Source organism: Palaemon carinicauda, chromosome 22, assembly GCF_036898095.1.
Source record: "Palaemon carinicauda isolate YSFRI2023 chromosome 22, ASM3689809v2, whole genome shotgun sequence".
Taxonomy (NCBI): Eukaryota; Metazoa; Arthropoda; class Malacostraca; order Decapoda; family Palaemonidae; genus Palaemon; species Palaemon carinicauda.
In genome coordinates, this window is record NC_090746.1 from 5,175,049 (window position 1) to 5,201,851 (window position 26,803).

The window sequence follows — 26,803 nt, forward strand, 5'->3', positions numbered from 1 at the left end:
CTGGAGGCTGGAGACCAGTCATCGACCTCTCAGCTCTGAACAGATTTGTCAAGCAGACCCCGTTCAGCATGGAGACGGCAGACACGGTCAGTCTTGCAGTGAGACCTCAAGACTTCGTGTGTACACTGGATCTGAAGGACGTGTACTTCCAGATCCCAGTCCATCCGTTTTCAAGGAAGTACTTACGATTCTGCCTAGACAACAAGATCTACCAGTTCAAGGTGCTGTGCTTCGGTCTCTCCACAGCACCTCAGGTTTTCGCCAGAGTGTTCACCCTGATATCATCGTGGGCACACAGGATTGGCATCCGTCTCCTCCGATATCTGGACGACTGGCTGATCCTAGCAGACTCGGATTCATCTCTTCTTCGACACCGAGACGAACTTCTGAGACTTTGCCAAGATCTGGGGATCCTGGTAAATCTCGAGAAGTCTTCTCTGCTCCCTACTCAAAGACTGGTATATCTAGGCATGATAATAGACACCAATCTCCACAAAGCCTTCCCATCAGACGACAGGATAGCAAGGCTGAGGAGGGTCGCGAGTCCTTTCTTCAGACGATAAGAACTCCCAGCCCAATCGTGGTTATGTCTCCTCGGTCACCTCTCATCCCTGGCCCGTCTAGTTCCCAACGGTCTCCTCAGAATGAGATCTCTGCAATGGCGACTCAAGTCCCGGTGGAATCAAGGACACGATTCCCTGAACGTCATGATCCCGATGGGTCCTGCGGAACGGACGAACCTTCAGTGGTGGGTGACAGACGAGAACCTATGAAAGGGAGTGGATCTTCTCGTCCTCCCCCCTGATTTGATGCCGTTTTCGGACGCTTCAAAGAAAAGGTGCGGGGCCCACGTTCTGCACCATAGGACCTCAGGCCTGTGGTCAGAATCAGAAAAGTGCCCCCCATATAAATCTGCTAGAAATGAAGGCCGTATTCCTGGCTCTTTAACAGTTCCAACAATACCTGGCGGGTCACTCTGTGGTGGTGATGAGCGACAACACCACAGTAGAGGCTTACATCCCCAAGCAGGGAGTTACCTTTTCAGAGCAGCTATCTCATCTCGCAGTAGAGATACTGAGATGGACCGAAGTCCACTCGATTCCACTATCAGCTCGCTTCATTCCAGGTAAGAGGAATGTGCTCGCCAACAGTCTGAGCAGAGCGTCTCACATAGTGAGTACCGAGTGGTCTTTGGATCATCTAGTAGCCAACAAAGTCCTGACTTTGTGGGGTTCCCCGACTGTGGATCTGTTCGCTACAGCGTTGAACTTCAAGCTTCCGCTGTACTGCTCCCCAGTCCCGGATCCCAAGGCACTCTGGCAAGATGCCTTTCAACAACGGTGGAACAACATCGAAGTTTACGCCTTTCCCCCGTTCAGTCTGATGAGGAGGGTACTCAACAAGACCAGAATATCGGTCAATCTCTCGATGACCCTAATAGCTCCGCTATGGCATCATGCGGAATGGTTTCCGGACCTTCTGCAACTCCTAACGGAACTTCTGAGAGAGCTCCCTCCACGACACGAGCTACTCAAACAACCACACGCCAACATCTTTCACAAAGCCGTAGCTTCGCTTCGACTTCACGCTTGGAGACTATCCAGCATCTCCGCGCAGAGAGAGGATTTTCGCAACGAGTTGCGAACAGGATGTCTGGACACCTGCGAAGGTCATCCGCAGGGGTCTACCAGGCACAGTGGAGAGTTTTCTATGGTTGGTGTCGTGGAAGGGGTATCTCTCCACTCGATGCCACTATTCCAGCAATAGCGGAGTTCTTCGTGTATTTGCGAGAAGAAATGCCCCTTTCAGTTTCGGCAGTGAAAGGCTATCGCTCAACCTTAAGTCTAGCCTTCAGGCTCAAAGGAGTGGACATTTCTTCTTCTCTGGAACTTTCCCTACTCATACGAAGTTATGAACTTACCTGCCTTCAGTCGGAAGTGAGACCTCCTCCATGGAACGTGGTTCGAGTTCTCAGGTCTCTTAAGATCCCTACGAACCATTACGCCTGGCTTCAGATCGCCACCTGACTTGGGAGACGGTGTTCCTACTAGCTTTGGCCTCGGCTAAGCGAGTCAATGAACTTCATGGTCTCTCGTATGACATCGCCCATTCAAGGGGATGGGGGTAGGTAACGTTCAGATTCGTCCCTGAGTTTGTTGCTAAGACTCAGAATCCGGGAGTGCCGGACCCACGGTTCGACTCTTTCCAGGCTTCGAGTGTTTGTTCTGTAACAAATGTCCCAGACCATCTCCTACTGTGCCCAGTAAGGAGTCTGAGGCTATATCTTAAAAGAACGGCAGCAGTTCATCCCCATGTGCAGGCATTGTTTGTGAGCACTGGGAAGACGAAGAGGAGGGTTACCGAGAATACCATCTTGGTATGGATTCGGAAGGTAATCCATCTATCCCTGAATCCTGACCCTCCTCCGTCACGTCGCCCTAGAGCACATGATGTCAGGGGCGTAGCTATGTCCCTGGCCTTCAAAAAGAACTTCTCAGTGACGCAGGTTCTACAAGCAGGGGTGTGGAAGCGTCAGACGACCTTCACAGCCCACTACCTGCAAGACGTGACCCACAGGAGACTCAATACGTTCTCTATCGGTCCTGTGGTGGCTGCACAACAGCTGGTTTAAACCTCAGGCTCCTTAATGGACAAGTAGCAGAGGGTTGAGGGCATTGTTACCCGGTCTTAGTCTGCATGAATGAAAAGGTGTGTCTGGCCCTTATTCTTTTCTTCATCTTCCCCTCTCTTGGGAAAAGCAGCATCCTGGGTTCTCTGCACAGCTGACCTCAAAACACTGCAGGTAAACCATGTTTCCTTGTGTTCCTAGTATTAAGTTAATACTGTCACGTCCCCATACCCTGACGAGGTGGTATTGGGAGAGTCCTTGCCTAAAGTTTCCATCTAAAGGACTTCGGGTCAACTTCCTAGGACGAGTCTCTCTTCAAACCTTCACACACAGCTTACGTAGGCTGCAGCCCTTGCATAGCAAGGTGCTAGCAAGGTGCAGGGACTCCTTATTGTTGAGTGCTGTCACACGCAGATATTGAGTCCCCGGGCAAAGCCAAAAGCCAGTACTGGCCGGGACTTACCACCCTTCCTAAGGGTTGAGTCACCCATATTAAATAGCGTGGTTCGTATGTCAGTTACGTAACAAATGACAAATTCGTAGATAATTTGTATTTTTCCTAACTATACAAACCTTAGCTATTTAATCAAACTTGCGCGCCAGCCCTATCCCCCGTGAAGTCCTACCTCTAAGCAAAGTGAACTCAGCACAGGTGTGTGTGAGGGGTGGGGGTAGCAGCTAGCTTTGGGGTAGTAAACCCTCTTTAAAATTCTAATGGCTCGTCATTTCAGCTACGCTGAAAGTAATTACCCATATTAAATAGCCAAGGTTTGTATAGTTAGGAAAAATACAAATTATCTACGAATTTGTCATTTTAATGTTAATGTTTATAAAATGTTCAATTTTAATTTTTCATTAGTTCTTATATTGTTTATTCATTTCCTTATATCCTTTCCTCACTGGGCTATTTTTCCCTGTTGGAGCCCTTGGACTTTTAGCATCTTGCTTTTCCAGCTGGGGTTGTAGCTTAGCTAGTAATAATATTAATAATAACTATTTTAGCTTTTTGGATTCTTTAAGATTAAAACACTCTTGATAGATCTTGAGGCTTAAGGAGGTGTAGACTCAGATGGAATTTTCCCTTTGTTTTTATAAAGACCATTAATTTCTTAGCTCTTGAGTTGTCTGTTATTTTTTGTAAGTTAGTAAGAAGAGGTTCTTTTTGCAGATATTAGAGAATTGGTATCGTTACGTCATTAGGTAAATGTTTATTGTGTTAGCTCTAACAAGGCTGATTACCACCCTATTCCCATAACTCCCACATTATCTAGTTTTAAATGTCTTTGGGCAAAACATATAGATAGCTGAGTTGCCATTTAACTTTCATACGGGCCTTGAAGCAAGTGATGCCCTTCTCACGACTTCTAATATTGTACAGAAACCCCTTGATTATGTTTAGGGAGTTTATAGGATTATCCTTGATTTTAGTGCTGCCTTTGACTGTGTTAATCATGACGTCCATTTTACAAACCCAAACAAATTGTATTTTGTGTCTACTTTTAGTAACTATTGAATTTTTTAAATAATAGATAGCAAAGAGTAGGTGTTGATGGACAAAATAGTGAGTATAGGATTGTGTAATAGCTGATTTTTGTTGGAAGAATTAGAATTAGAGTTTAGTGAAAGATTGAAAAAAATCAAATCAGACAATGGCTAGGTTAAGTAAGATTTGGAAATTTAATCACCTGAAATTACATAAAATCAGACTAATACATCAGTTTAGTGAGATTCATGTCACTATATGGACATGAGTCATGGTATGACAATGAACCAATCTCAATAGATTTAATAGATAAGAACATAACCCTCAGAAGGATATTGGAAGTTAAATGGCAAGACAGGATTAGAAATTAAACTACAAGAGATATTACCCGAGTGCCATATGTGGATGATCATGATGAGGGATAAATGAAGGTGGTTTGGGTATGGTCTTTGCACTCCCCAAGAGAGATTAGTTCACTAAACATTCAGCTGGGCTCCACAGGGCACTAGAAGAGTTAGAAGACTCAGGCCTACATGGCTTAGGACTATGAAGCGTGAAGTAGGAGATGATAAATGGAGAAGTATTGAATTAAAAGCTCAAGATAGAGACGACTAGCTAAATCTAACTGAGGCCCTTTGCGTCAATAGGCGTAGGAGGAGATGCTGATAATGGTCATGTTCCTGAGGGAAGTGTTCTTGGTCCATTACTTATCATGCTATATTCATATGATGTGGTTTGGCCTAGAAAACAAGCTTGTTGCATATGTAGATGATGCTACTCTCTTTGCATCAATTCCGTCTAAATGTAGACCTGTGGTTGCAGAATCCTATGATAGAGGTCTAGCTAAGATTAGTGCAAGTTGCAAAATATGGGGCATGAAGTTGAACCCTAACAAAACTCAAAGTATGATTATAAGTTGGTTGAGGACAGTCGCTCCCCAACATCCTGATCTTTGCATTGATAATGTTGTTTTAATCATATATATCGCCTGTAAAATTTTTGGTGCGCTTCTTTTTTGTAAATTTACTTTTTAGAAACATATGGTCTGTTTTTTTCTTCAGTTGCACAAAGAATAGCTTATTGAGAAAGTCGACAATTTTGTCAGATCAACCTATCCATAAGAAATGTTTTTAATTCTTTTCTACCATGTTTTGAGTATTGTTCTCCTTTCTGGTCTTCAACTGCTGGCTTTCATCTTAACATGTTGACCAAAAACATGTCGTCTATTAAATTTCCTATTCCTGATCTCTATGTTTATCTCGGGTACCAATGTTCAGTCAGTTCTTTATGCATGTTGCAAAAGATTTTTCATAATTCTGACCATCCTCTACATTATATCTTCCCAGACTGTACCATCCTGTATATAGTACTCTGTATGCAGTTAATTCTAACAATCTTACTTTCCCCATCATGAAGGATTTAATCCAGCTGTGACCAGGTTGTGGAAAGATCTTTCTAATGTCACAAATCGGTAGACGTTCAGAAGTTTAAACTTGCAGCAAATGTTTTTATGTTGAACAGGTTGATACTGTATTAAGTCTCTCTTCATAGTTTATATATGACAGATCTATTTTTACGTTGTTACTGGTATTAATATATTTTATATTTCAAATTTTGTACTTCTCATGGATAGTTTATTTACTTTCATCTTTCCCTTCCTCACTTAGCTGTTATCCATGTATGTAGGGCTTGTAGCATTGAAACTGAAATGGTTTTATATGTGAATTTTCACTCCCTTGTGTCATACTGTAATTATTTTTTTCTTATATCAAGTTATGCTTTATATTTGGTATTACTGTATATATTTGTGAGAAAATACCCATCAATAATGTTATAGGGAATTCTAGGGCATTCTCACAAATGATAAGATTCATGAATATCACAACTGTAGAAAGTAGGTCTGAATATAATGAATATCTGTGTAAAGTTAATTCAGTTTTTTTTTAATCTAGATATTTTAAAGCTGTTTGAAATATTCATATTCTAATTATGAGATTCACATACTTATTAATAGACACTTTTTGTCTTATAGATAATTATGAATAGACTGTTGAAAGAGTTTTTCTAAAATTATTTCCTTTTTAAGTTTTCACTAATTGATTGTTTTTTATATCTTTAAAGAGGAGATGAGCAAGATCCACTTGAGCATTCAGTCAGAGTTATTCATTTTGGAGTTGGTGACAGAATTGGGCCGAGCATTTTTGGCTGCCAATGATGGAAACAGCCAGACCTGTGCCTCTTATGCAATGCAGGTAAGCAATTACTGTGATGGTATCTATTTTGCTATTGTATAGAATTTGAAAATTAATAGATGGTTTTTTTAATTACCTTAGTGCAATGAATGAGAGAGTTAGGTTTTTCTTTAAAATGAAAATGGAAAGTATTGATTGTGTATTTTTTTATACAAAAGCTAGATAGAAACTCAAATGCTAGTTGAAATTTTTATTTGATTCATTACAACCCACTAATCATAAGAGGCCTTATTTTGATGAAAGGGCACTCCAATCACACTAACTAGAAGTAGAATGAATGATTTCACTACACTTCCAAATCTGAATCTCTCAATGCCCAGGTTCTGTCTTCATTCCAATGTGAGATTGTAACATAAACAGTTCAACTCTTCTCCAAGACCATATCACCATCAGACTGCTTTGTGCCAATCTTCATGTGCTATGTTTATTTCACTCTTTTTTTTATTATTTTCTTTTTCTTTAGGAAATTTTAATGTTGCCATGAAATAGGAATGATTCAACTGGTAAGGGATATGAGTTGCTTTGTTACTCAAAGCTGAATATATGTAATTTATTTAATTTATAACATTTGTGCTGTTTATCAATAAGTTTTGGTCTGCATAAGTTTCATGGACATTGAACACAGAATTGAACTATAAGTTATTTTTGTGCATAAGTTTGATATTCTGTGAATATTCTTGTACTACATTCTCCTTCCACTTCCTTCTTGAGTGTTTCTGGTGGGATGAGCAAATTTGTGTTATTGGGGGTGATCTGTTGTCTGTGATATAGCCTCAAGTATGTATATTGACCGGTTTGGAAATAGGAGGTACTACCAGACAAATCCTTTTGTACTTCATGGACCATAATTCCCACCTCTTATGCCTTTTGTGCTGCAGAAATAAGTTTGTGTCTTAAATTATGTGCAGTGGTTGCATTTATTAGAATGTAGGCCCGATGGTCCAAGTTTTTGTAAAATAGGGCAAATACTCAAGGTGTTAGTTGTGATGTTTTCTGACTGATAGATGAGGTGATCATTGCAGCTCCATTCTTTCACTACAGTATATCTATCAGAGAACATTTCTCTTCCACTTAGCGGGAGACTTCCTTACCCTTTACGAGTGAAATGGCTTACGTGTCAAGTATTGAGGACTTGTTAGTGATGGCCTCCTGTTTGTGCTTCTTCATTTTCCTTAGGCTTGCAGAAAGCTTGAGGATAACTGGTGACATATCTGTGGCCCCAACAAAAGTAGTACCCAATGCTACTTCTATGTACTTTGAATGGTCATAGGTCCATTATGAACTACTGTATTGGAAACCCCCTTGATAACGAATTCACTTTCTAGCCACACAAGTAAAAAAGAAATAGATAGGTTAAAAAAATGACTAGTCTCAAACTCTCTTAGATAGTTGGTGTTCAGTAAGACTCTCATCCCCTACAACTTTGCAGTTGACCCCATGGTTTACCAAGCAAATAAGATTGGAAAACATAGCACAATAAAGGAAGCCTACCAAGTGTAAAGTAGGAATAAATACTTTTACATGGGGTGTTTTGACTGAAAGATATACCAATATGGTAACTTCCATGACTGGTGATCACCAGACTGGGGTTCGAGTCCCGCTGCAACTCGTTAGTTTCTTTGGTCTCTGCAACCTCTCTATCCTTGTGAGCTAAGAATGGGGGTGGTGGGTTGGGGGGCCTACAGGTCTATCTGATGAGTCATCAGCAGCCATTGCCTAGCCCCCCTTGGTCCTAGCTTGGATGAGAGGGACCTTGGGTGTTAATCATATGGTCAGTCTCTAGGGCATTGTCCTACTTGATAGGGCAATGTCACTGTCCATTGCCTGTGCCATTCATGAGTGGCCTTTAAACCTTTAAACCATATATTGTTCAATTGTATCTCTCCCTCCAGTACCCATATCATATGAATATGGAAGGATGAGGAAAAGCATTTTTATTAGAAGGAAAGGTTGCTACATTAGCCCTTTCCTCTCACTCTTGACCATTGGGGAAGAGAAGGGAACAATCCCTCTCCACAAATTATGTTAGTATCCACATACTCATTCTTGTATAGTATCCACATACACATTCTTGTATGTGAGAATACAATCTAATTAATAGGTTATCACGTGATTGAAATTTATATTCTTAATATTAATTATTACTAGGTTATAACACTGCTATAAAGACGAATGATGTATATGGCCCATATCCCTGATGAATCTCCCCCCTCCAGCATAACTGCACCAAGATTAGAACTAACACAACTATTAATGAAAACATTAAACTTAGGTCAAGAAATTGTCAAAAATTATAAATTAGTGAACTATTTGCAGCTAATCACAACTGTATTAACCCTGGATAGGTACGCTCCTCGGACACCCCTTTAAGGGTATACTCGGACGCGAACGACCCCGACGCCAACAAAAATTCTTGAAAAATCAGTTTTTGCAGTAACCTCCTTTTTTCTTTTGCCAAAAAAAAATTCAATGAATGCTTAAAACAACTGTAAAGATAAATACTACTCATCTGCAGAAAAACTATTTATTATAAATATTTTAAAAAATTAAGTAGAAAAAAAAAAGACCTGACATAAAAATTCATAAAAAAAAAGTTTATACATATATACACAAATCCTTTTAGGAATTGATTCTTGAATGTTTAGGACACATCTTGATGTATTTTGGATGAAGTCAGACCCATGGAGGTGAAGATCTGAAATGAGAAAAAAAGGGTAACTTTTTTTGGCCAAAAAAATTTGTCCAAATTTCATGAATTTTTTTGGGTACCCAAATGAAATAGGAAGTGGCTAATTTTTTTAGGGAATAAACATATGTTATCCTAAAATAGAAATATGTAAAAAAATCTTCATTATTTTGTAAATTACATTTATATCAGGGGCCATATCTAAAGGTAATTTTTTGAGTACTTAGAAATTTCGTAAAAAAATACATATATTTAATATATAATATGATATTTATGCAGGTAAAAATATACCAAAATATCACAAATTCTATAGGGAACAAGAATATATATAGATAGGGCAGCTTACGCTTCGGATATGTCCACAAAATAGCCGCCAACCACACTGACTCAGACTCCCTAATCTGCCACTTGAAATGTAGGAAGGGTATGTCAATTTCAAGGTGTTATTTACTAATCTAATTATTATTGGATATGCATAAAAATTGAATGGTGGGTTGCTGGATAATTGTCGATTATTTTACGACTATAAAATTAAAATTCTGACCCAAAAAAAATTTTTTGAAGGGAAATAAAATCGAAAAAAAAAAAAATGTAAAACAATATATTTTAGCTAAAAAAATTTGATGATATTCAATCAAAAAAAAGTAAACAAAATTTTCCGACAAATAAACATCTAGAGGAATCATTACTCTGTGATAGTTCCTTAGTACGTAGTAATTTTGAAAGAATTGGGAAAAAACAAAAAAATGGCAATCACCGGAAAATCGAACACATACCTATATATACGCCATATCTGGCTAAAAAAAAGATAGGCATGGGTAGCCAGATCATCTAGAAACACTTTCCAACACTATAAAAATATAAGTTTTGCGACACTACTTGCCAATTCCTTACGGTAACATGACTAAGCGAAAAAATGCAAAACAAATAAAAAGGGGCACTCGCGGAAAAATGGCTAACATTCTAATATACGGCATTTCAGAAAAAAAAAATTCAGCCACGTGCTAGGCAAACCATCAAGGCACATTTTCTGACAAATAAACATCTAAATGAATCATTACTCTGTGATAGTTCCTTAGTACGTAGTAATTTTGAAAGAAATGGGAAAAAACAAAAAAATGGCAATCACAGGAAAATCGAACACATACCTATATATACGCCATATCTGGCTAAAAAAAAAGATAGGCATGGGTAGCCAGATCTTCTAGAAACACTTTCCAACACTATAAAATTATAAGTTTTGCGACACTACTTGCCAATTCCTTACGGTAACATGACTAACAAAAAAATGCAAAACAAATAAAAAGGGGCACTCGTGGAAAAATGGCCATTCTAATATACGGCATTTCAGAAAAAAAAAATTTCAGCCACGTGCTAGGCAAACCATCAAGGCACATTTTCCGACAAATAAACATATAAATGAATCATTACTCTGTGATAGTTCCTTAGTACGTAGTAATTTTGAAAGAAATGGGAAAAAACGAAAAAATGGCAATCACAGGAAAATCGAACACATACTTATATAAAGTGAACCCTCACTACTTCGCGGTTCGACCATCGCGGATTCACCACTTCGCGGATTTTTTCCATAACCCATATATATATATAGATATATATATATATATATATATATATATATATATATATATATATATATATATATATATATATATATATATATGTATGTATGCATGTATTTATGTATATATGTAGGTATGTATATGTGTATACATATAAATATATATATATATATATATACACACACACACACACACATATATATATATATATATATATATATATATATATATATATATATATATACATATATATATATATATATATATATATATATATATACATATATATATATATATATATATATATATATATATATATATATATATATCTAAAGTAGGAAGATGTGATGTAGTTCTAAGGGAAAAGTATGGGAAATATGTCTGGGTAATAAGCAAAGCTCTACCTCCAGTTTGTTTCTTCATTATGATCAGAGATAAAGGTAAAGAAAACATTGGTTGCCATTTTTTATCGTGCTTTTTAGCGTGTTTAGGAAATGCATGATATAAAATCACCTTTAATATTTGTGCCTGTTTTAGTTTAGGGTACTGTAGTACATGCATTAAGTGTTCTGTACATTAAAGGGTAGTTTGTTAACAGTACTACGTACAAGGGAAGGTTTTAAAAGTCTGAATATACATGTTGAATAAATAGGTAAATATGGTGTCACTACTTCGCGGATTTTCACCTATCGCGGCCGCGACTGGAACCTATCTACCGCGATAAACGAGGGTTCACTGTACGCCATATCTGGCTAAAAAAAAAATAGGCATGGGTAGCCAGATCATCTAGAAACACTTTCCAACACTATAAGAATATAAGTTTTGCGACACTACTTGCCAATTCCTTACGGTAACATGACTAAGCAAAAAAATGCAAAACAAATAAAAAGGGGCACTCGCGGAAAAATGCCCAACATTCTAATATACGGCATCTCAGATAAAAAAAAAGACATGCACGTGTTAGCCCAACCATCAAGGCACACTTTCTAACACATAAACATGAAAAAAAAATCAATAATATACGGCAATTCCTTACTACGTAGTAAATTTTTACAAATATTGAAAAAAAAACAGAAATTGGCAACCGCAGTTAAATACCCAATATACCAATAACTACGTCATATCTGACAAAAACAAAATCACGCATGGGTAGCCAGATCATCTAGACACACTTTCCAACACTAAAAAAGCAAAAGTTTTACGACACTATTTCGCAATATCTTACGGAAAAATGACTTGGCAAAAAAATGAAAAAAAATGAAAAAGGGGTACTCGCGGTAAAATGCCCGACATTCTAATATACGGCATCTCAGATAAAAAAAAAGACATGTACGTGTTAGCCCAACCATCAAGGCACACTTTCTAACACATAAACATGAAAAAAAAATGAATAATATACGGCAATTCCTTAATACGTAGTAATTTTTACAAATATTGAAAAAAAACAGAAATTGGTAACCGCAGTTAAATACCCAATATACCAATAACTACGTCGTATCTGACAAAAACAAAGTCATGCATGGGTAGCCAGATCATCTAGACACACTTTCCAACACTAAACAAGCAAAAGTTTTACGACACTATTTGGCAATATCTTACGGAAAAATGACTTGGTAAAAAAATGAAAAAATGGCACTCGCGGTAAAATGGTCCTCGTGGTGATGAACGACATTTTAACTAAAAAAAAAATCATGCACATGGTAGCCAAACAATCCACCAAGACTTTCCACAACTGATAACCTATACAAGTTGCACCATTCTACGACAATTTCATAATACGTAATAACTTTGATAATTATGCAAACTACCTTAGAAGGGTAAACTCGGTCGCGCTCGACCCCGACGCGTCTCAGAAATCGGGGAAGGAGTACAGCTACAGCAATGCACATCTGGACACTACTAGAGCGTGTAGGGGAGACACCTCCTGCAGGTCGATCACCCACAAATTCAGTCACGGGGGTGAGTCACGTGAGAAAAACCTGTTTTTTTTTTTACGCTCGGGGTCGCGAACGACCCACCGTACCTATCCAGGGTATAATTAACCATTCATAATATTGCTAAAAAAGCCCCTAAGGCTATGTTAGCCTAAACATATCTATAGTTTAACAATAAGACATAATCCACACTATGTATATACATATTACACCAAAACTTTAAAACTCAAACAATCCGAAGCTTGACTAAAATTATGAAAAGGGGGAAATTATTACAATACATACATATACTAATGCACTTCCCCCAATTTTTGGGGGTAGCTGACATCAAACATATGAAACAAAAAAGGGGACCTCTCCTCTCTACATTCCTCCCAGCCTGACAAGGGACTCAACCGAGTTCGGCTGGTACTGCTAGGGTGCCACAGCCCACCCTCCCCTGTTATCCACCACAGATGAAGCTTCATAACGCTGAATCCCCTACTGCTGGTACCTCCGCGGCCATCCAAGGCACTGGAGGAAGCAGCAGGGTCTACTGGAACTGCGTCACAATCACTCGCCATTCATTCCTATTTCTAGCATGCTCGCTTGCCTCTCTCACATCTATCCTCCTATCACCCAGAGCTTTCTTCACTCCATCCATCCACCCAAACCTTGGCCTTCCTCTTGTACTTCTCCCATCGACTCTTGCATTCATCACCTTCTTTAGCAGACAGCCATTTTCCATTCTCTCAACATTGCCAAACCACCTCAACACATTCATATCCACTCTAGCTGCTAACTCATTTCTTACACCTGTTCTCACCCTCATCACTTCATTCCTAACCCTATGTACTCGAGATACACTAGCCATACTTCTTAGACACTTCATCTCAAACACATTCAATTTCTGTCTCTCCGTCACTTTCATTCCCCACAATTATTACATTATGTAAGCTAAAATAATGAAAATTAATCTAGATTTTTTAAGCAATTAAAAATGGATGGTAAATTTTAACACTAGAAAAATTAGACAAATAAAACCCAACTATGATTACAAGAAGCTGTCATATCTGCTAACAATAACTAAAGAAATCAGAATAACAAACACACAATTACTCAGGTGCTAGAACATTTAACCAAAATTTACACGTGTTATTGTGCCAACGTGACAAAACAAAAAACCCTGTTTCCTATTACGTAACTTAAATGCTTTGGTCTTCTTTTACTCTTAGAAGAAGATACAGTCAGAGGCGTTTATACTTGGCATTACGACAAGGTTAAAGAGGTTGATTGGGCTTAAAATGATGAGCTTGTGGCATTGACTCCATCTGGGATGATGGTTACATTCTATGAGGTGATGACATAGTAGTGATGTTGCTCGTAGCAGACAAATTTCAGTACAGTATTAGAGGTGCTGTGTTGAGTTCTCTCGAGCCTGAAGTCGAAGGTCTTTCTTATGCACAACGAGTCTGTCCTTTGCACGTTGATACACTTGTCCCAGAGCAGGTATTTTTGTTATACTGGATTCTCTGTTCTAGGCTTTTACAGAAAAATCCACGGAGACCACACAGTACATTAACCAAATAAAACTAGAAAAACACTATATCAGCCTTAAGAGGAGAGTTAATGATTGTAGCACTGTATTTGTAGTTATATAGTGAGCCCTGGATATTCAAAGATTTTCTCATTCGTGATACAGAGACCTGTATAACATATTAGATAAAAGATCACGTATTTGCTGTTTTGCTGTAAGTACTCTCGCGATGATTTAAAACCAACTGCTTTCCATTGCACCCGGATTTTTCTTGCCGTTTCCCTCACCATACAGCGCAACACCTCATCTCTCCTACACTCGGTCTCAGTCTTGCATCGTCTTTCCTTATGCGTGCATCTCCCGGTTTGGTCCTTTTTGTGCAGAATCATGTTTGGATGTATAAAAGTCACTTAGAAAACCTGTACATATCCAGTGTGCCTATAATGATTTTAGTATAAAGAAGTCGACAGCTCAAAGAGTTACATCGTGCTTCAGACTTACTGCATAGAACTTCATATGTAAACGGTTAGTGGTATTGTACTAATACTTTTCCATTTAATTTTTATTGCTTTAGTGCATTCACTGTGTAATCCTGTTGTGCTATTGTTATATTAACTACTGTACTGTCTGTATACAAAATGCTGTACTTTGAATTAGTAATGTAGATATAAGCTACATGTATGGTGAGCATGAACGGCTTGAGTTGACCTGTTGAAAACAGTGAACCCTTTCGAGTATTATATTAGCTTATGAAGCTGTATTGTAATGTACATAAATTACAGTAATATACAGTACAGTATCAGCTAATGTTATGTTAGATAGGAATAACAGTGTTTTGGTTTTATAGTACATTATTTACTTATAAGTGTCCCGATGACTAGTGTTATGTGTAATGTAGTCTTACAATGTATGCAGTACACAAGTGTACATATACTGTTGATTCATTAACACAGTACTTATACTATGATAGAAACCAAGTAAAAACAATATTAAACAGTGCAGTAGGTTATGTAATGTGTTGGTCGACTGTGTGTATGCAATGGGAAGTGAATTGTTAGGTTAGAAATTAACCCACCCTAGGGCAGCAGGTATTTCAGAATTCTTGTTTTTCACGGGTGTCTTGGTTACCTAATCCCCGCAAATAAGGAGGGCTTACTGTATAATACTATATTCATTATAGAAAAGCATTCACAGTTATATAACACCGAATAGAACAGACCAAAAGCCATTATTACACTAGGGCTTGAAAATTCCCATATATAACAGTATGAGTCTCAAGTTACACTCCCCTGTTATATAACTAATTATACTGTGTTGTAATTGGTCTTTATGTTTGTTTATGTTCCCAATTAAGGTTTATTCACAATTATATGAGTGCATAAATCTCACTTGAAAAGACAAAACCATTGAGTGCTATAAAACTGAATACAGTGCTGCCTGCTCAGTTATATAAGGGGACGATTGAAATATTAACTTTCCAGGCCTTGTTTAATGTTAATGTTTCTTTTTTTGTATACTAAGGTCTTTTACTGGATTTAGTGTTATATACAGTATTTATGAATATACTGTATAGTATGCCTATAAATATTGCTGTTTGGAAATAATAGAATTCTTGAATATCAGAACTGCAAATTGTAAGATCTGACTGCATCATTATGGTCAGCATGATTTCTCTCTATGGATTATGATATAGTTAGATTTATGATATATGGTGTAATATTTTTTCCGACTTTTATTGTAATGCAAAATTGTATTTTGGTTAATAGCAATTGAATAAAGTTTTCATGACTATATAGTAATTGATAAAATTTTGTCAAATAATTGTTTTGATTACAGGAAATTACAAGAATTTATGGCGTACGTGATAAAGACACCGAAGGCTCTTCTCGTGAAGGTTCAAAAGTATGGGACCGTCTACCATATCAATTGCAAGAAATTATATTCCCACTTTTAACATCTAAGTATACAGTATCATCCAGCATCACCAAAACTTCATCTCTGCCCTCTCCTATATATGGCAGTTCCCATGCTAAAACTTTTCATCAATGGTTAACCAGTTGGGCATGTTCTTTAGTGGACTTGTTGAAGAGTGAAGTAGCCAGCCAGGTAAGAGTTTATGCCTCTCGTAATTTTATCGGGATGGTTTTAAGTCTCATTTCCATTCTTTCCATTGTAGCCTAATAAGACACGGGTTAATAAGTGGACAGAAAACTTTCATAATTTTTACTCTAAAGGTTAGCAAAAGTCAGAAGTTTTTATTAGCGGAGATCTTTGAGGAAATTGCCATATAAATATTTAATAAAGGCACTGAGATGTAGTAATAGAATATTATTTTTGGAGGTTAGCAAATAAGTTAACATTAGATTATTATTAATAATATTATTTATAAAATATATTGTTAATAGCTGTTTGTGCTATTGTAGATTTGTCAATAGAAATCAAAGTACAGGTAGGCATCAACTTACGACTGGGTTAGGTTCCGAGAGAACTGGTCGTAAATTGAACTGGACGTAAGTCGATCTCATGTTGTAAAATTTCTGTAGATTTATTATGCTCTGTAATGCTGCTGTAATCATCTTGGTCATATTGAAATTTTTTTGGTTCATAGCGCATCACAGTTTTCATACAGTTTGTTTATACTGTACATGTATACAAATATGTAAGGTCGTTTTCAACATAGGTCTGATTTTTTCCTCATAAAGTTACAGATACTGTATATTCTCTAATACTGAACACAAAAAAGTACTTATAAGTTTCTGCTATTACTGTATATGAATACCCGATACCTATAATGTAAGCTTCTGCGTGGAATACATCACTTAAAAATATAAGGTTGGGAAAATTGAAATAACATTGATTTTAATTACGTATTCAGATTTAAGGACGCGCAACGTAAAGTCAGAACTGATGTATTGTAGGTCAAGCTGACGTAAATAGATAATTATATTATAATACAATACAATAATTCTACAATAACATTTTATAAATATAGTGCTTACTGTACTTTTGCAGGTGTTTAAAGCTTGTAAGCCTATAGTTCGGCGAGATTTGACTACAGCCATGTACCTTCTGTCACCTTTACTTGTATGTGTGTTATGTGAATCACCCGAATACCATGATAAGATTCTAACAGAAGTTTTAGCTGTTATGAGTTGCAAGCAAAAGGAAGAAGAACATCAGCATTCATGGTCATCGGAGAGCCAGTATGTTATTGATTTTGTAATTTTACTTTGATTATTTACTCGAAAATTTCTTTATGATTTCTATCTCTTAAGGTGGTTAAGGTCTTATTATCCATAATGAAATCACGTATCTTGAGGCTATGTGCATTGTGAAGTAGTGGTTTAATTGAGGGAAGTATACACAAATATCTTGCATTGCATTTTCCCTGATAAACAATTTGAAACATTTTTTGAGTACTGTATGTCAAATTCTTCCCACTTGCATTATAAATCTTCTAGCTAAAGTCATTAAATCTCAACCTTTTTACATCATCAGTAAAATCATCAATGTATTTGGGAAGTTTTATGGAGCTAATTAAAGTATTTTAATAATGAAATATATTATTTTGTTTCATACCAGTGTCATAATGCTGGACTTGCATTACAATTTGTTCCTTTTATGGAGCAGTTCATTAATTTTATACGTGTGATATCACTAAGAAGCCTTTTACAAGTTACTAAAGTTATATTATCAAATTTTATGAAATGTCAATTATATTAGTTAAAATCTTACTTTTAAGTGAAATTCCAAATATACTCAATTTATTTATTGGTAAAAGAATATTATTCATATTCTTTTACCATATATGATGAAATTCTTCAATAAATGAGTTATGATAAAGATCCCTTAATATCAGTGTTTCCACGACTGGAAATGTACCATTTGGAACATTCGATGTGTGACTCATTTAGTATAGTATGTTAAATTCTTTCATTGTAACACTGCTTAGTTCATCACTACAATAATCATTAGTTATGTGAAACTAATAGTTCCTAAATTCATCTTGTCAAATTGTTTAAAATTAGTGCAGGTAGGGTAGTGTTTATATGTCTGAAAACATTTTATAATACTTTAAATAGGCCATATCATCCAATTCTGCTTACACCAATGCTATGCCTAAGTTGATATTTGCCAGTGTGAGAAGAAGCAAAATATCAGAAGTACTAGGTATCCATTCATGACGCCAAATAGGAGTCGTCAGAAAGTACTAGATTTTTTGTATGTTAATGAAGCATTTTACAAAATGGGATGTGCATATGGTTTTGAAACTCGCTTAACAAAATCTTTAGCTGTGTTACGTTCAACTATTGTATACGAAATAGATTATGAAAATCTGTTAAAAAGGTTGACCAAACAATACCAAAACATTAACAGCAAATGAAAATGATAGCCATCATAGGTAGTAGGTTGGCCAAGGCACCAGTCACCTGTTGAGATACTACAGCTAGAGATTTATTGGGTCCTTTGACTGGCCAGACAGAACTACATTGGATCCCTCTCTCTGGTTATTCATCTTTGCTGACACATACACAGAATAGTTTGGCCTATTCTTTACACATTCTCATCTTTCCTCATACACTTGGCAACACTGGAATTTCCAAACAATTCTTTTTCTCTTAAGAAGTTAACTAGTGCACTTTAATTGTTTAGTGGCTACTTTCCTCTTGGTAAGGGTAGAAGAGACACTTTAGCTATGGTAAACAGCTCTTCTAAGAGAAGGACACTCCAAAATCAAACAATTGTTTTCCAGTCTTAGGTAGTGCTATAGCCTCTGTACCATGGTCTTCCCATGTCTGGGTTAGATATATCATGCTTTAGGGTACACTTGGGCACACTATTCTATTTTATTTTCTCTTTCTCTTGTTTTGTTAAAGATTTTATTGTTTATATAAGAGATATTTATTTTAATGCTAATTTTCTTAAAATATTTTATTTTTAAATATTTAACTTAGCCGGTGAATATATAATAGCTGCAACTCTGTTGCTCGACAGACAAAAAACAGTAAAAACTCGCCAGCGATCGCTATACAGGTTGCGGGTGTGCCCACCAGCGCCAACTGTCGGCCAGATACCACTCTCGATGTAAACAAAGACTCAATTTCTTCTCTGTCGACGTGTCGACAAGACGTACTTTACTCGCTGTTGAACCTGGAGTTTTTTCACATCATATTTGGTGAAGTACTTTAATTTGGTTTGAGCTTTCGCAGTACAGGTGTTTTTCTTCAAATAAATCCTTGAACTCTTTTTTGGATCGGATTAATTGTTGATGACTTAGATCGTTTTTTGGAATTTTCCCTTGACTAATTCAAAATGGCTGACCTTTCACAAGTTCCCAAGTTCAGAAAATGTAATGCTAGGGACTGTCATAGGGGTCTTCCGAAGGCTTCTCTCGACCCTCACACTGTTTGTTCCAATTGTTGGGGTAAAACCTGTCAATTGGAAGATCGGTGTGAGGAATGCGTGGGCCTTTCGGAATTCGATTTTATCGAATTTGAGAAATATACACGCAGACTAGAGAGAGATAGGGTAAGGAGAAGTTCTTCTAGGTCGGTAGATTTTTCCTCTCCACATGCCCCTGAACCTAATCCTTCCCCTGTAGTGGTTGTTCCTAACCCCCCTCCTAGCACTCAGGAACCGTCGATGCAAGACATGATGCGTGCTATCCATGCCTTGGGGGAGAGAGTTGAGGCCCTAGCAAGTGACCGGAATCAACTCATGGCGGACGTAAAGGAACTAAAGTGCCAAAGTGCCGCGGCGGAAAGTGTTAAAGTGCCTAGTGTTTCTCAAAGTGTTGTGAACAGTGTTGCGGTTGAGGGTTCGTCTGTTCGTGCCTGTCGTCCTCCTAGTCCGGGACCTCTTGCAAGCTCCCAAGCCCAGGGGAGAAGCAATGTCGTACGACTCATGGGTTTGAGAGGCCTTGATCAGCGAACAGACGTTCCCTCTATGGTATCAGGCGTATCTCCCCAAGATCGCCCCTACTAACGTAAGACGAGAGAGCCCATTTTTACCTCGTCGTCTGAAGGTGTTTCTCGTAAGAAACCTTGGACCAAGGTCTCCAGACCTTTGAAACGTAAGTCGGTCCCTTCAGGACAAGTCCAACGTCCCGGTTGTAGCCACTGGGACAGTTCGGACCCGTTGCCGTCATCGGATGACTGCTCTCCGCCTAAGAGAGGCAAAGTTGTGCCGCCTCAGTCGCTCACCCCGTCTGTTGCCGCACCTGCTTCCGTAGACCCTAAATGGGTGTTACTGCAGGACATGCAGTCCAAGCTTGCGTCCTTGATGGAGGACTTCAATGCGGAGAAGGTTGCCGCTGAACCTTCTGGCCAACAACCATCCAAGCGGTCTGTTGTGCGTCCTGTTGACGTTGAGGTAGCTTTCTCGCGTCAACCAGTTGGGGTAGTACCTCCACCGATGCGACCCAGTGTGGGTGTCCAGCCGCACGTTGACGTTAGGCAACGCACGGAGGTGGTTGTTTACGTTCAGGACGTTCATCAACCATCAGAGGTGACTTGTTTTGACGCGGTGCGTCAACCTCCGCAACCCGGTATGGTGTTGACTGCACAACCCAGACGGTCTAAACAGTCTCGGGTGGACGCTGTGCGTCCTCGCGCACCTATGGTTGTTGACAGTTCCCAGACTGTTCAGCAGTTCCGTGACGCTGCGTCCGGCTCCGTCACGCATGCACCAGTGCGACCGGACTCGGCGAGTCAAACGTTGCCCACTCCTTTGCCGTTTTCTCATCAGTTATCGGATGAGGAACTGTCAGATGAGGATGTTGCTGAACCACAAGAGGATCAACCTTCAGAACTTGATGAGCCTAAGGCAGCTCAACCATCCTTGGACTTTAGAAAAGTCATGGCTGTGTTTAAGGAGTTGTTCCCTGACCACTTTGTTTCTGTGGCTCCTCGTTCGCCGCCGTCGGAGTTTGTATTAGGCGTTCCTGCTACCGTGCCTGCCTTTACTAAACTCGTTCTCTCTCGCTCATCCAAGAGAGCTTTGCGGCTGTTGGGCGATTGGTTAGAGACCAAGAAGAGTTTAGGGAAGACAGCATTTGCCTTCCCCCCATCTAAACTCTCGTCTAGATCGAGCGTCTGGTATGCCACGGGAGAAGTTCTCGGCTTGGGAGTTCCTGCCTCTGCCCAGGGCGACTTCTCAAGTCTTGTAGACTCTCCCCGCCGCCTTGCCATGAGACGCTCGAAGATTTGTTGGTCACCATCGGACCTGGACCACCTTCTTAAAGGTATATTTAGGGCTTTCGAAGTCTTTAACTTCCTAGACTGGTGTTTAGGAGCCCTGAGTAGGAAAATCTCTTCTGCGGATAAGGATGTTTCCTTACTCATTATGTCCTGCATGGACAAGGCCGTCCGTGATGGGTCCAACGAACTTGCCGCTTCATTCACGTCCGGAGTCCTGAAGAAACGAGAGTCTCTATATTCTTTCCTGTCTGCTGGAGTGACGCCATGCCAAAGATCTGAGCTACTCTTTGCGCCCTTGTCCAAGTGCCTGTTTCCTGAAGTCTTGGTTAAGGAAATTGCCTTGTCGTTAGTACAGAAGGACACCCACGATCTAGTTGCGTCCTCGGCTCGCAAAGCTCCCCCTTTTCCTACATTGTCTACTAGACCGAGGATAGACACTCCAGCGTCTCGGTTTATCCCGCCCTTTCGTGGCAGAGCCTCCAGCAGGGGAGGTGCTCGTGCCGAAGGGAAGCGAGGGAAGAGGAAAGGATCCAAGTCCTCTAAGGGCAGAGTCTGACTGCCCGCAACTTCAGACAGCAGTAGGAGCCAGACTCAAGAACTTCTGGCAAGCCTGGGAGAAGAGAGGCGCAGATCAAGAATCTGTGAGGTTGCTCAGAGAGGGGTACAAAATCCCTTTTGTACGCAAACCCCCTCTAGCGACGTCCCCCATCGATCTCTCTCCCAGGTACAGAGAGGAAGAAAAGAGACAAGCCCTGAAACTGGAAGTGTCTCTTTTGCTAGAGAAGGGAGCGGTGGTCAAAGTCTCGGACCTTCAATCACCGGGGTTTTACAACCGTCTCTTCCTAGTATCAAAGAAGACAAGAGGTTGGAGACCGGTGCTAGACGTCAGTGCTCTGAATGTCTTTGTCACAAAGACGAAGTTTTCCATGGAGACCACAAAGTCAGTCTTAGCAGCGGTCAGAAAGGAAGACTGGATGGTCTCTCTAGACCTAAGGGACGCCTACTTCCACATCCCCATTCACTCAGACTCCCAACCCTTTCTGAGATTCATCTTCGAAGATGTGGTTTACCAGTTTCGGGCCCTGTGCTTTGGCCTAAGCACAGCTCCTCTCGTGTTTACGAGGCTGATGAGGAATGTGGCGAAATTCCTCCACTTATCGGACATCCGAGCCTCCCTTTATTTGGACGACTGGCTTCTCAGAGCCTCTTCCAGTCGTCGCTGTCTGAAGGATCTCAATTGGACTCTAGATCTGACCAAGGAATTGGGACTCCTAGTCAATTTGGAAAAGTCGCAGCTGGTCCCATCCCAAACTATTCTGTATTTAGGGATGGAGATTCACAGTCAAGCTTTTCGGGCTTTTCCGTCGGCCCCCAGAATAGATCAAGCCCTGCTCTCCATCCAGAAGATGCTGAAGAAAGAACGCTGCTCAGTCAGGCTGTGGATGAGTCTGGTAGGGACGCTGTCATCCCTGGAGCAATTTGTATCATTAGGAAAGACTACACCTCCGTCCTCTTCAATTCCATCTGGCTTTTCACTGGAAAAAGGACAAGACGCTAGAGGCGGTCTCGATCCCGATTTCCGAAAAGATAAAGTCTTGTCTGACTTGGTGGAAGGACAATATCAGCCTAAGAGAGGGTCTTCCCCTGGCAGTTCAGATACCCAACCACGTTCTCTTCTCGGACGCATCGGACTTGGGCTGGGGCGCGACGCTGGACGGTCGGGAATGCTCAGGTCTGTGGAACTCGAGTCAGAGGAGCATGCATATCAACTGCAAGGAGCTTTTGGCGGTTCATCTGGCCTTGAGAAGCTTCGAGTATCTCCTTCGAGGCAAAGTGGTGGAAGTAAACTCGGACAACACCACGGCCTTGGCGTACATCTCCAAACAGGGAGGTACCCACTCACTGACGTTGTACGAGATCGCAAGGGACCTGCTCATCTGGTCAAAAGATCGAGGCATCTCCCTAGTAACGAGGTTCATCCAGGGCGACTTGAACGTCCTAGCAGATTGTCTCAGTCGGAAAGGTCAAGTAATTCCAACTGAATGGACCCTCCACAAGGATGTGTGCAAGAGACTTTGGGCGACTTGGGGTCAACCCACCATAGATCTCTTTGCAACCTCGCTGACCAAGAGGCTTCCAATCTATTGCTCTCCAGTCCCGGACCCAGCAGCAATACATATAGATGCCTTCCTCCTAGATTGGTCACATCTGGATCTTTACGCATTCCCACCATTCAAGATTGTCAACAAGGTACTGCAGAAGTTCGCCTCTCACGAAGGGACAAGGTTGACGCTAGTTGCTCCCCTCTGGCCCGCGAGAGAATGGTTCACCGAGGTACTTCGATGGTTAGTAGACTTTCCCAGAAGTCTTCCTCTAAGAGTAGACCTTCTACGTCAGCCACACGTAAAGAAGGTACACCAAAGCCTCCACGCTCTTCGTCTGACTGCCTTCAGACTATCGAAAGACTCTCGAGAGCTAGAGGCTTTTCGAAGGAGGCAGCCAGTGCGATTGCTAGAGCAAGGAGAGCGTCTACCATTAGAGTCTACCAATCGAAGTGGGAAGTCTTCCAAGACTGGTGCAAGTCAGTTTCTGTATCCTCGACCAGTACCTCTGTAGCCCAAATAGCTGATTTTCTCTTATACCTGAGAAAAGGACGATCCCTTTCAGCTCCCACTATCAAGGGCTACAGAAGCATGTTGGCATCGGTCTTCCGGCATAGAGGCTTAGATCTTTCCAACAATAAAGATCTGCAAGACCTCCTTAAGTCTTTTGAGACCACCAAGGAGCGTCGTTTGGCTACCCCTGGGTGGAATTTAGACGTGGTACTAAGATTCTTCATGTCAGACAGGTTTGAGCCTTTAGAGTCAGCCTCCCTGAAAGATCTCACTCTTAAGACTCTTTTCCTGGTATGCTTAGCCTCGGCTAAAAGAGTCAGTGAGATTCATGCCTTCAGCAAGAACATCGGATTTTCGTCAGAAAAAGCTACTTGTTCTCTGCAACTTGGTTTTCTAGCCAAAAATGAGCTACCTTCTCGTCCTTGGCCTAAATCTTTCGATATTCCCAGCTTATCGGAGATCGTAGGCAATGAACTAGAAAGAGTCTTATGCCCTGTTAGAGCTCTTAAGTTCTACTTAGCTCGTACTAAACCTTTACGAGGCCAATCTGAAGCTTTATGGTGTTCGGTTAAGAAACCATCCTTGCCTATGTCAAAGAATGCTTTGTCATACTTTATCAGATTGTTAATACGAGAAGCTCATTCACACCTGAGTGAGGAAGACCGATCTTTGCTTAAAGTTAAGACGCACGAGGTTAGAGCTGTAGCAACTTCCGTGGCCTTTAAGCAAAATAGATCTCTGCAAAGTATAATGGACGCAACCTATTGGAGAAGCAAGTCAGTGTTCGCGTCATTTTACTTGAAAGATGTCCAGTCTCTTTACGAGAACTGCTACACACTGTGACCATTCGTAGCAGCGAGTGCAGTAGTGGGTGAGGGCTCAACCACTACAATTCCCTAATTCCATATCCTTTTAATCTGTCTCTTGAAATGTTTTAATGTTGTTTTTATGGGTTGTCCGGAAGGCTAAGAAGCCTTTCGCATCCTGGTTGATTTGGCGGGTGGTCAAAGTCATTTCTTGAGAGCGCCCAGATTAGGGGTTTGATGAGGTCCTGTTGTATGGGTTGCGGCCCTTGATACTTCAGCTCCTAGGGGTCTGTCAGCATCCTAAGAGGATCGCTGGGCTCCGTAAGGAAGACGTACTTACAAGGCAGAGTAATCGTCTAAGTCGACTTCCTTACCAGGTACCTATTTATTTTGGTTTTGTTATATTGATAACTGTCAAAATGAAATAAAAAACTCTTAGCTTATACGATGTAAACATATTTAACTGGTCTCTACCCACCTCCTTGGGTGTGAATCAGCTATTATATATTCACCGGCTAAGTTAAATATTTAAAAATGATATTTTAATTATAAAATAAATTTTTGAATATACTTACCCGGTGAATATATAAATTAAACGACCCTCCCTTCCTCCCCAATAGAGACGCAGTGGGATGAGAAGAAATTGAGTCTTTGTTTACATCGAGAGTGGTATCTGGCCGACAGTTGGCGCTGGTGGGCACACCCGCAACCTGTATAGCGATCGCTGGCGAGTTTTTACTGTTTTTTGTCTGTCGAGCAACAGAGTTGCAGCTATTATATATTCACCGGGTAAGTATATTCAAAAATTTATTTTATAATTAAAAATATAATTTTTCCTTGTTTCCTTTCCTCACTGTACTATTTTCCTGTTGGGACCTCTGGTCTTATAGCATCATGCTTTTCCAATTAGGGTTGTAGGGTGATATTCAAATAAACATAGATAATGACTCAGTGTCAATATCTAGTAAAATTCGGGATCTAGGCGTATTTCTTGACTGCAACTTGTCTCGCAATGCCAAAAAGAATAATGTAATAAAAACTGCTGGCTATCATCTGGCTATCATCTAAAAAATATTGCTTTTATAAAAAGTACCTGGATGAATGTTCCGTAAAGAAACTTGTGATAAACTGTGAGATTACTTGAATCTACAGGAAAGTACAACTTGAGAAGTTAACAAAACATAATAAACAGAGGAGCAAGACTGATAAAAGGTGTCTCACCCAGAGAAAGGATTACTCATATACTAATTGATCTACATTGGCTGCCGATGAAAGGGAGAATTGAATTTAGAATATGTACAATAACCCACCAAGTTATCAGAACCAGTCGTCCAAAATATCTAATAGAATTGCGACATATTGTGCAACCAACAAGTCGTCCTGACACGAGAATAGTTACAGTTGGTTTTAAACCATCAGAACCTAGATACATGTCTACTGTAGGCTCTAGAGCCTTTAAATATTTGGCCCCGAGACTATATGATAGGCTCCCACGAGACATCCGAATAATTGAAGATTTTAAGGCTTTCAAGAGGAAACTGAAGACTTTTTTTTTTTAGTGTTTTGACAGTGATGATCAAACAGTCGGCAAAAAGTACGCGTTGTGAAATGGGAAGTGCTCCCGAATGAACATCATAAAACAACTGTGGAGATCCTGTAGAGAGTAGGGGATTCCCCTGCTGTACAGGACCAGATAAGCAGACCTTAAAGTAAAGTAAAGTAAAATAGCTTGTAGCTTGGCAGTTGATAATGATAATAATAATAACTTCAGAAATTCAAACTTGCAGCAAATGTTGTTAAGTTGAACAGGCTGACATAAGTGTCTTCATAGTTTATATATGATATATTTATTTTAATGTTGTTACTGTTCTTTGAATATTTTATATACATTATTCATTACTTCTCATAGTTTATTTTTTTATTTTCTTCCCCTGTTGGGCTCTTTTTCCTTTTGGAGACCTTAGGCGAATAGCATTATGATATCCCAATTAGGGTTGTAGCTTAGCTAGTAATAATAGTAATTACAAACTACACATAGTTTTTATTTTACAGAGTGAAGTAGTATGTATAGAATATACCAATTGTATTTACCAGGAACATCAT

At 39.6% G+C, this 26,803-nt stretch overlaps 1 protein-coding gene across 1 annotated transcript in view; it reads left to right on the plus strand.

The window, feature by feature from the left end:
• mei-41 (meiotic 41) overlaps positions 1-26,803 on the plus strand; it is a 316,521-nt gene that overhangs the window by 164,066 nt on the left and 125,652 nt on the right. Inside the window, exons 27-29 of the mRNA XM_068345943.1 lie at positions 6,234-6,364; positions 15,917-16,186; positions 17,093-17,283. Coding sequence (XP_068202044.1) covers positions 6,234-6,364; positions 15,917-16,186; positions 17,093-17,283 — 592 coding nt within the window. The remainder of the gene's footprint in view (positions 1-6,233; positions 6,365-15,916; positions 16,187-17,092; positions 17,284-26,803) is intronic.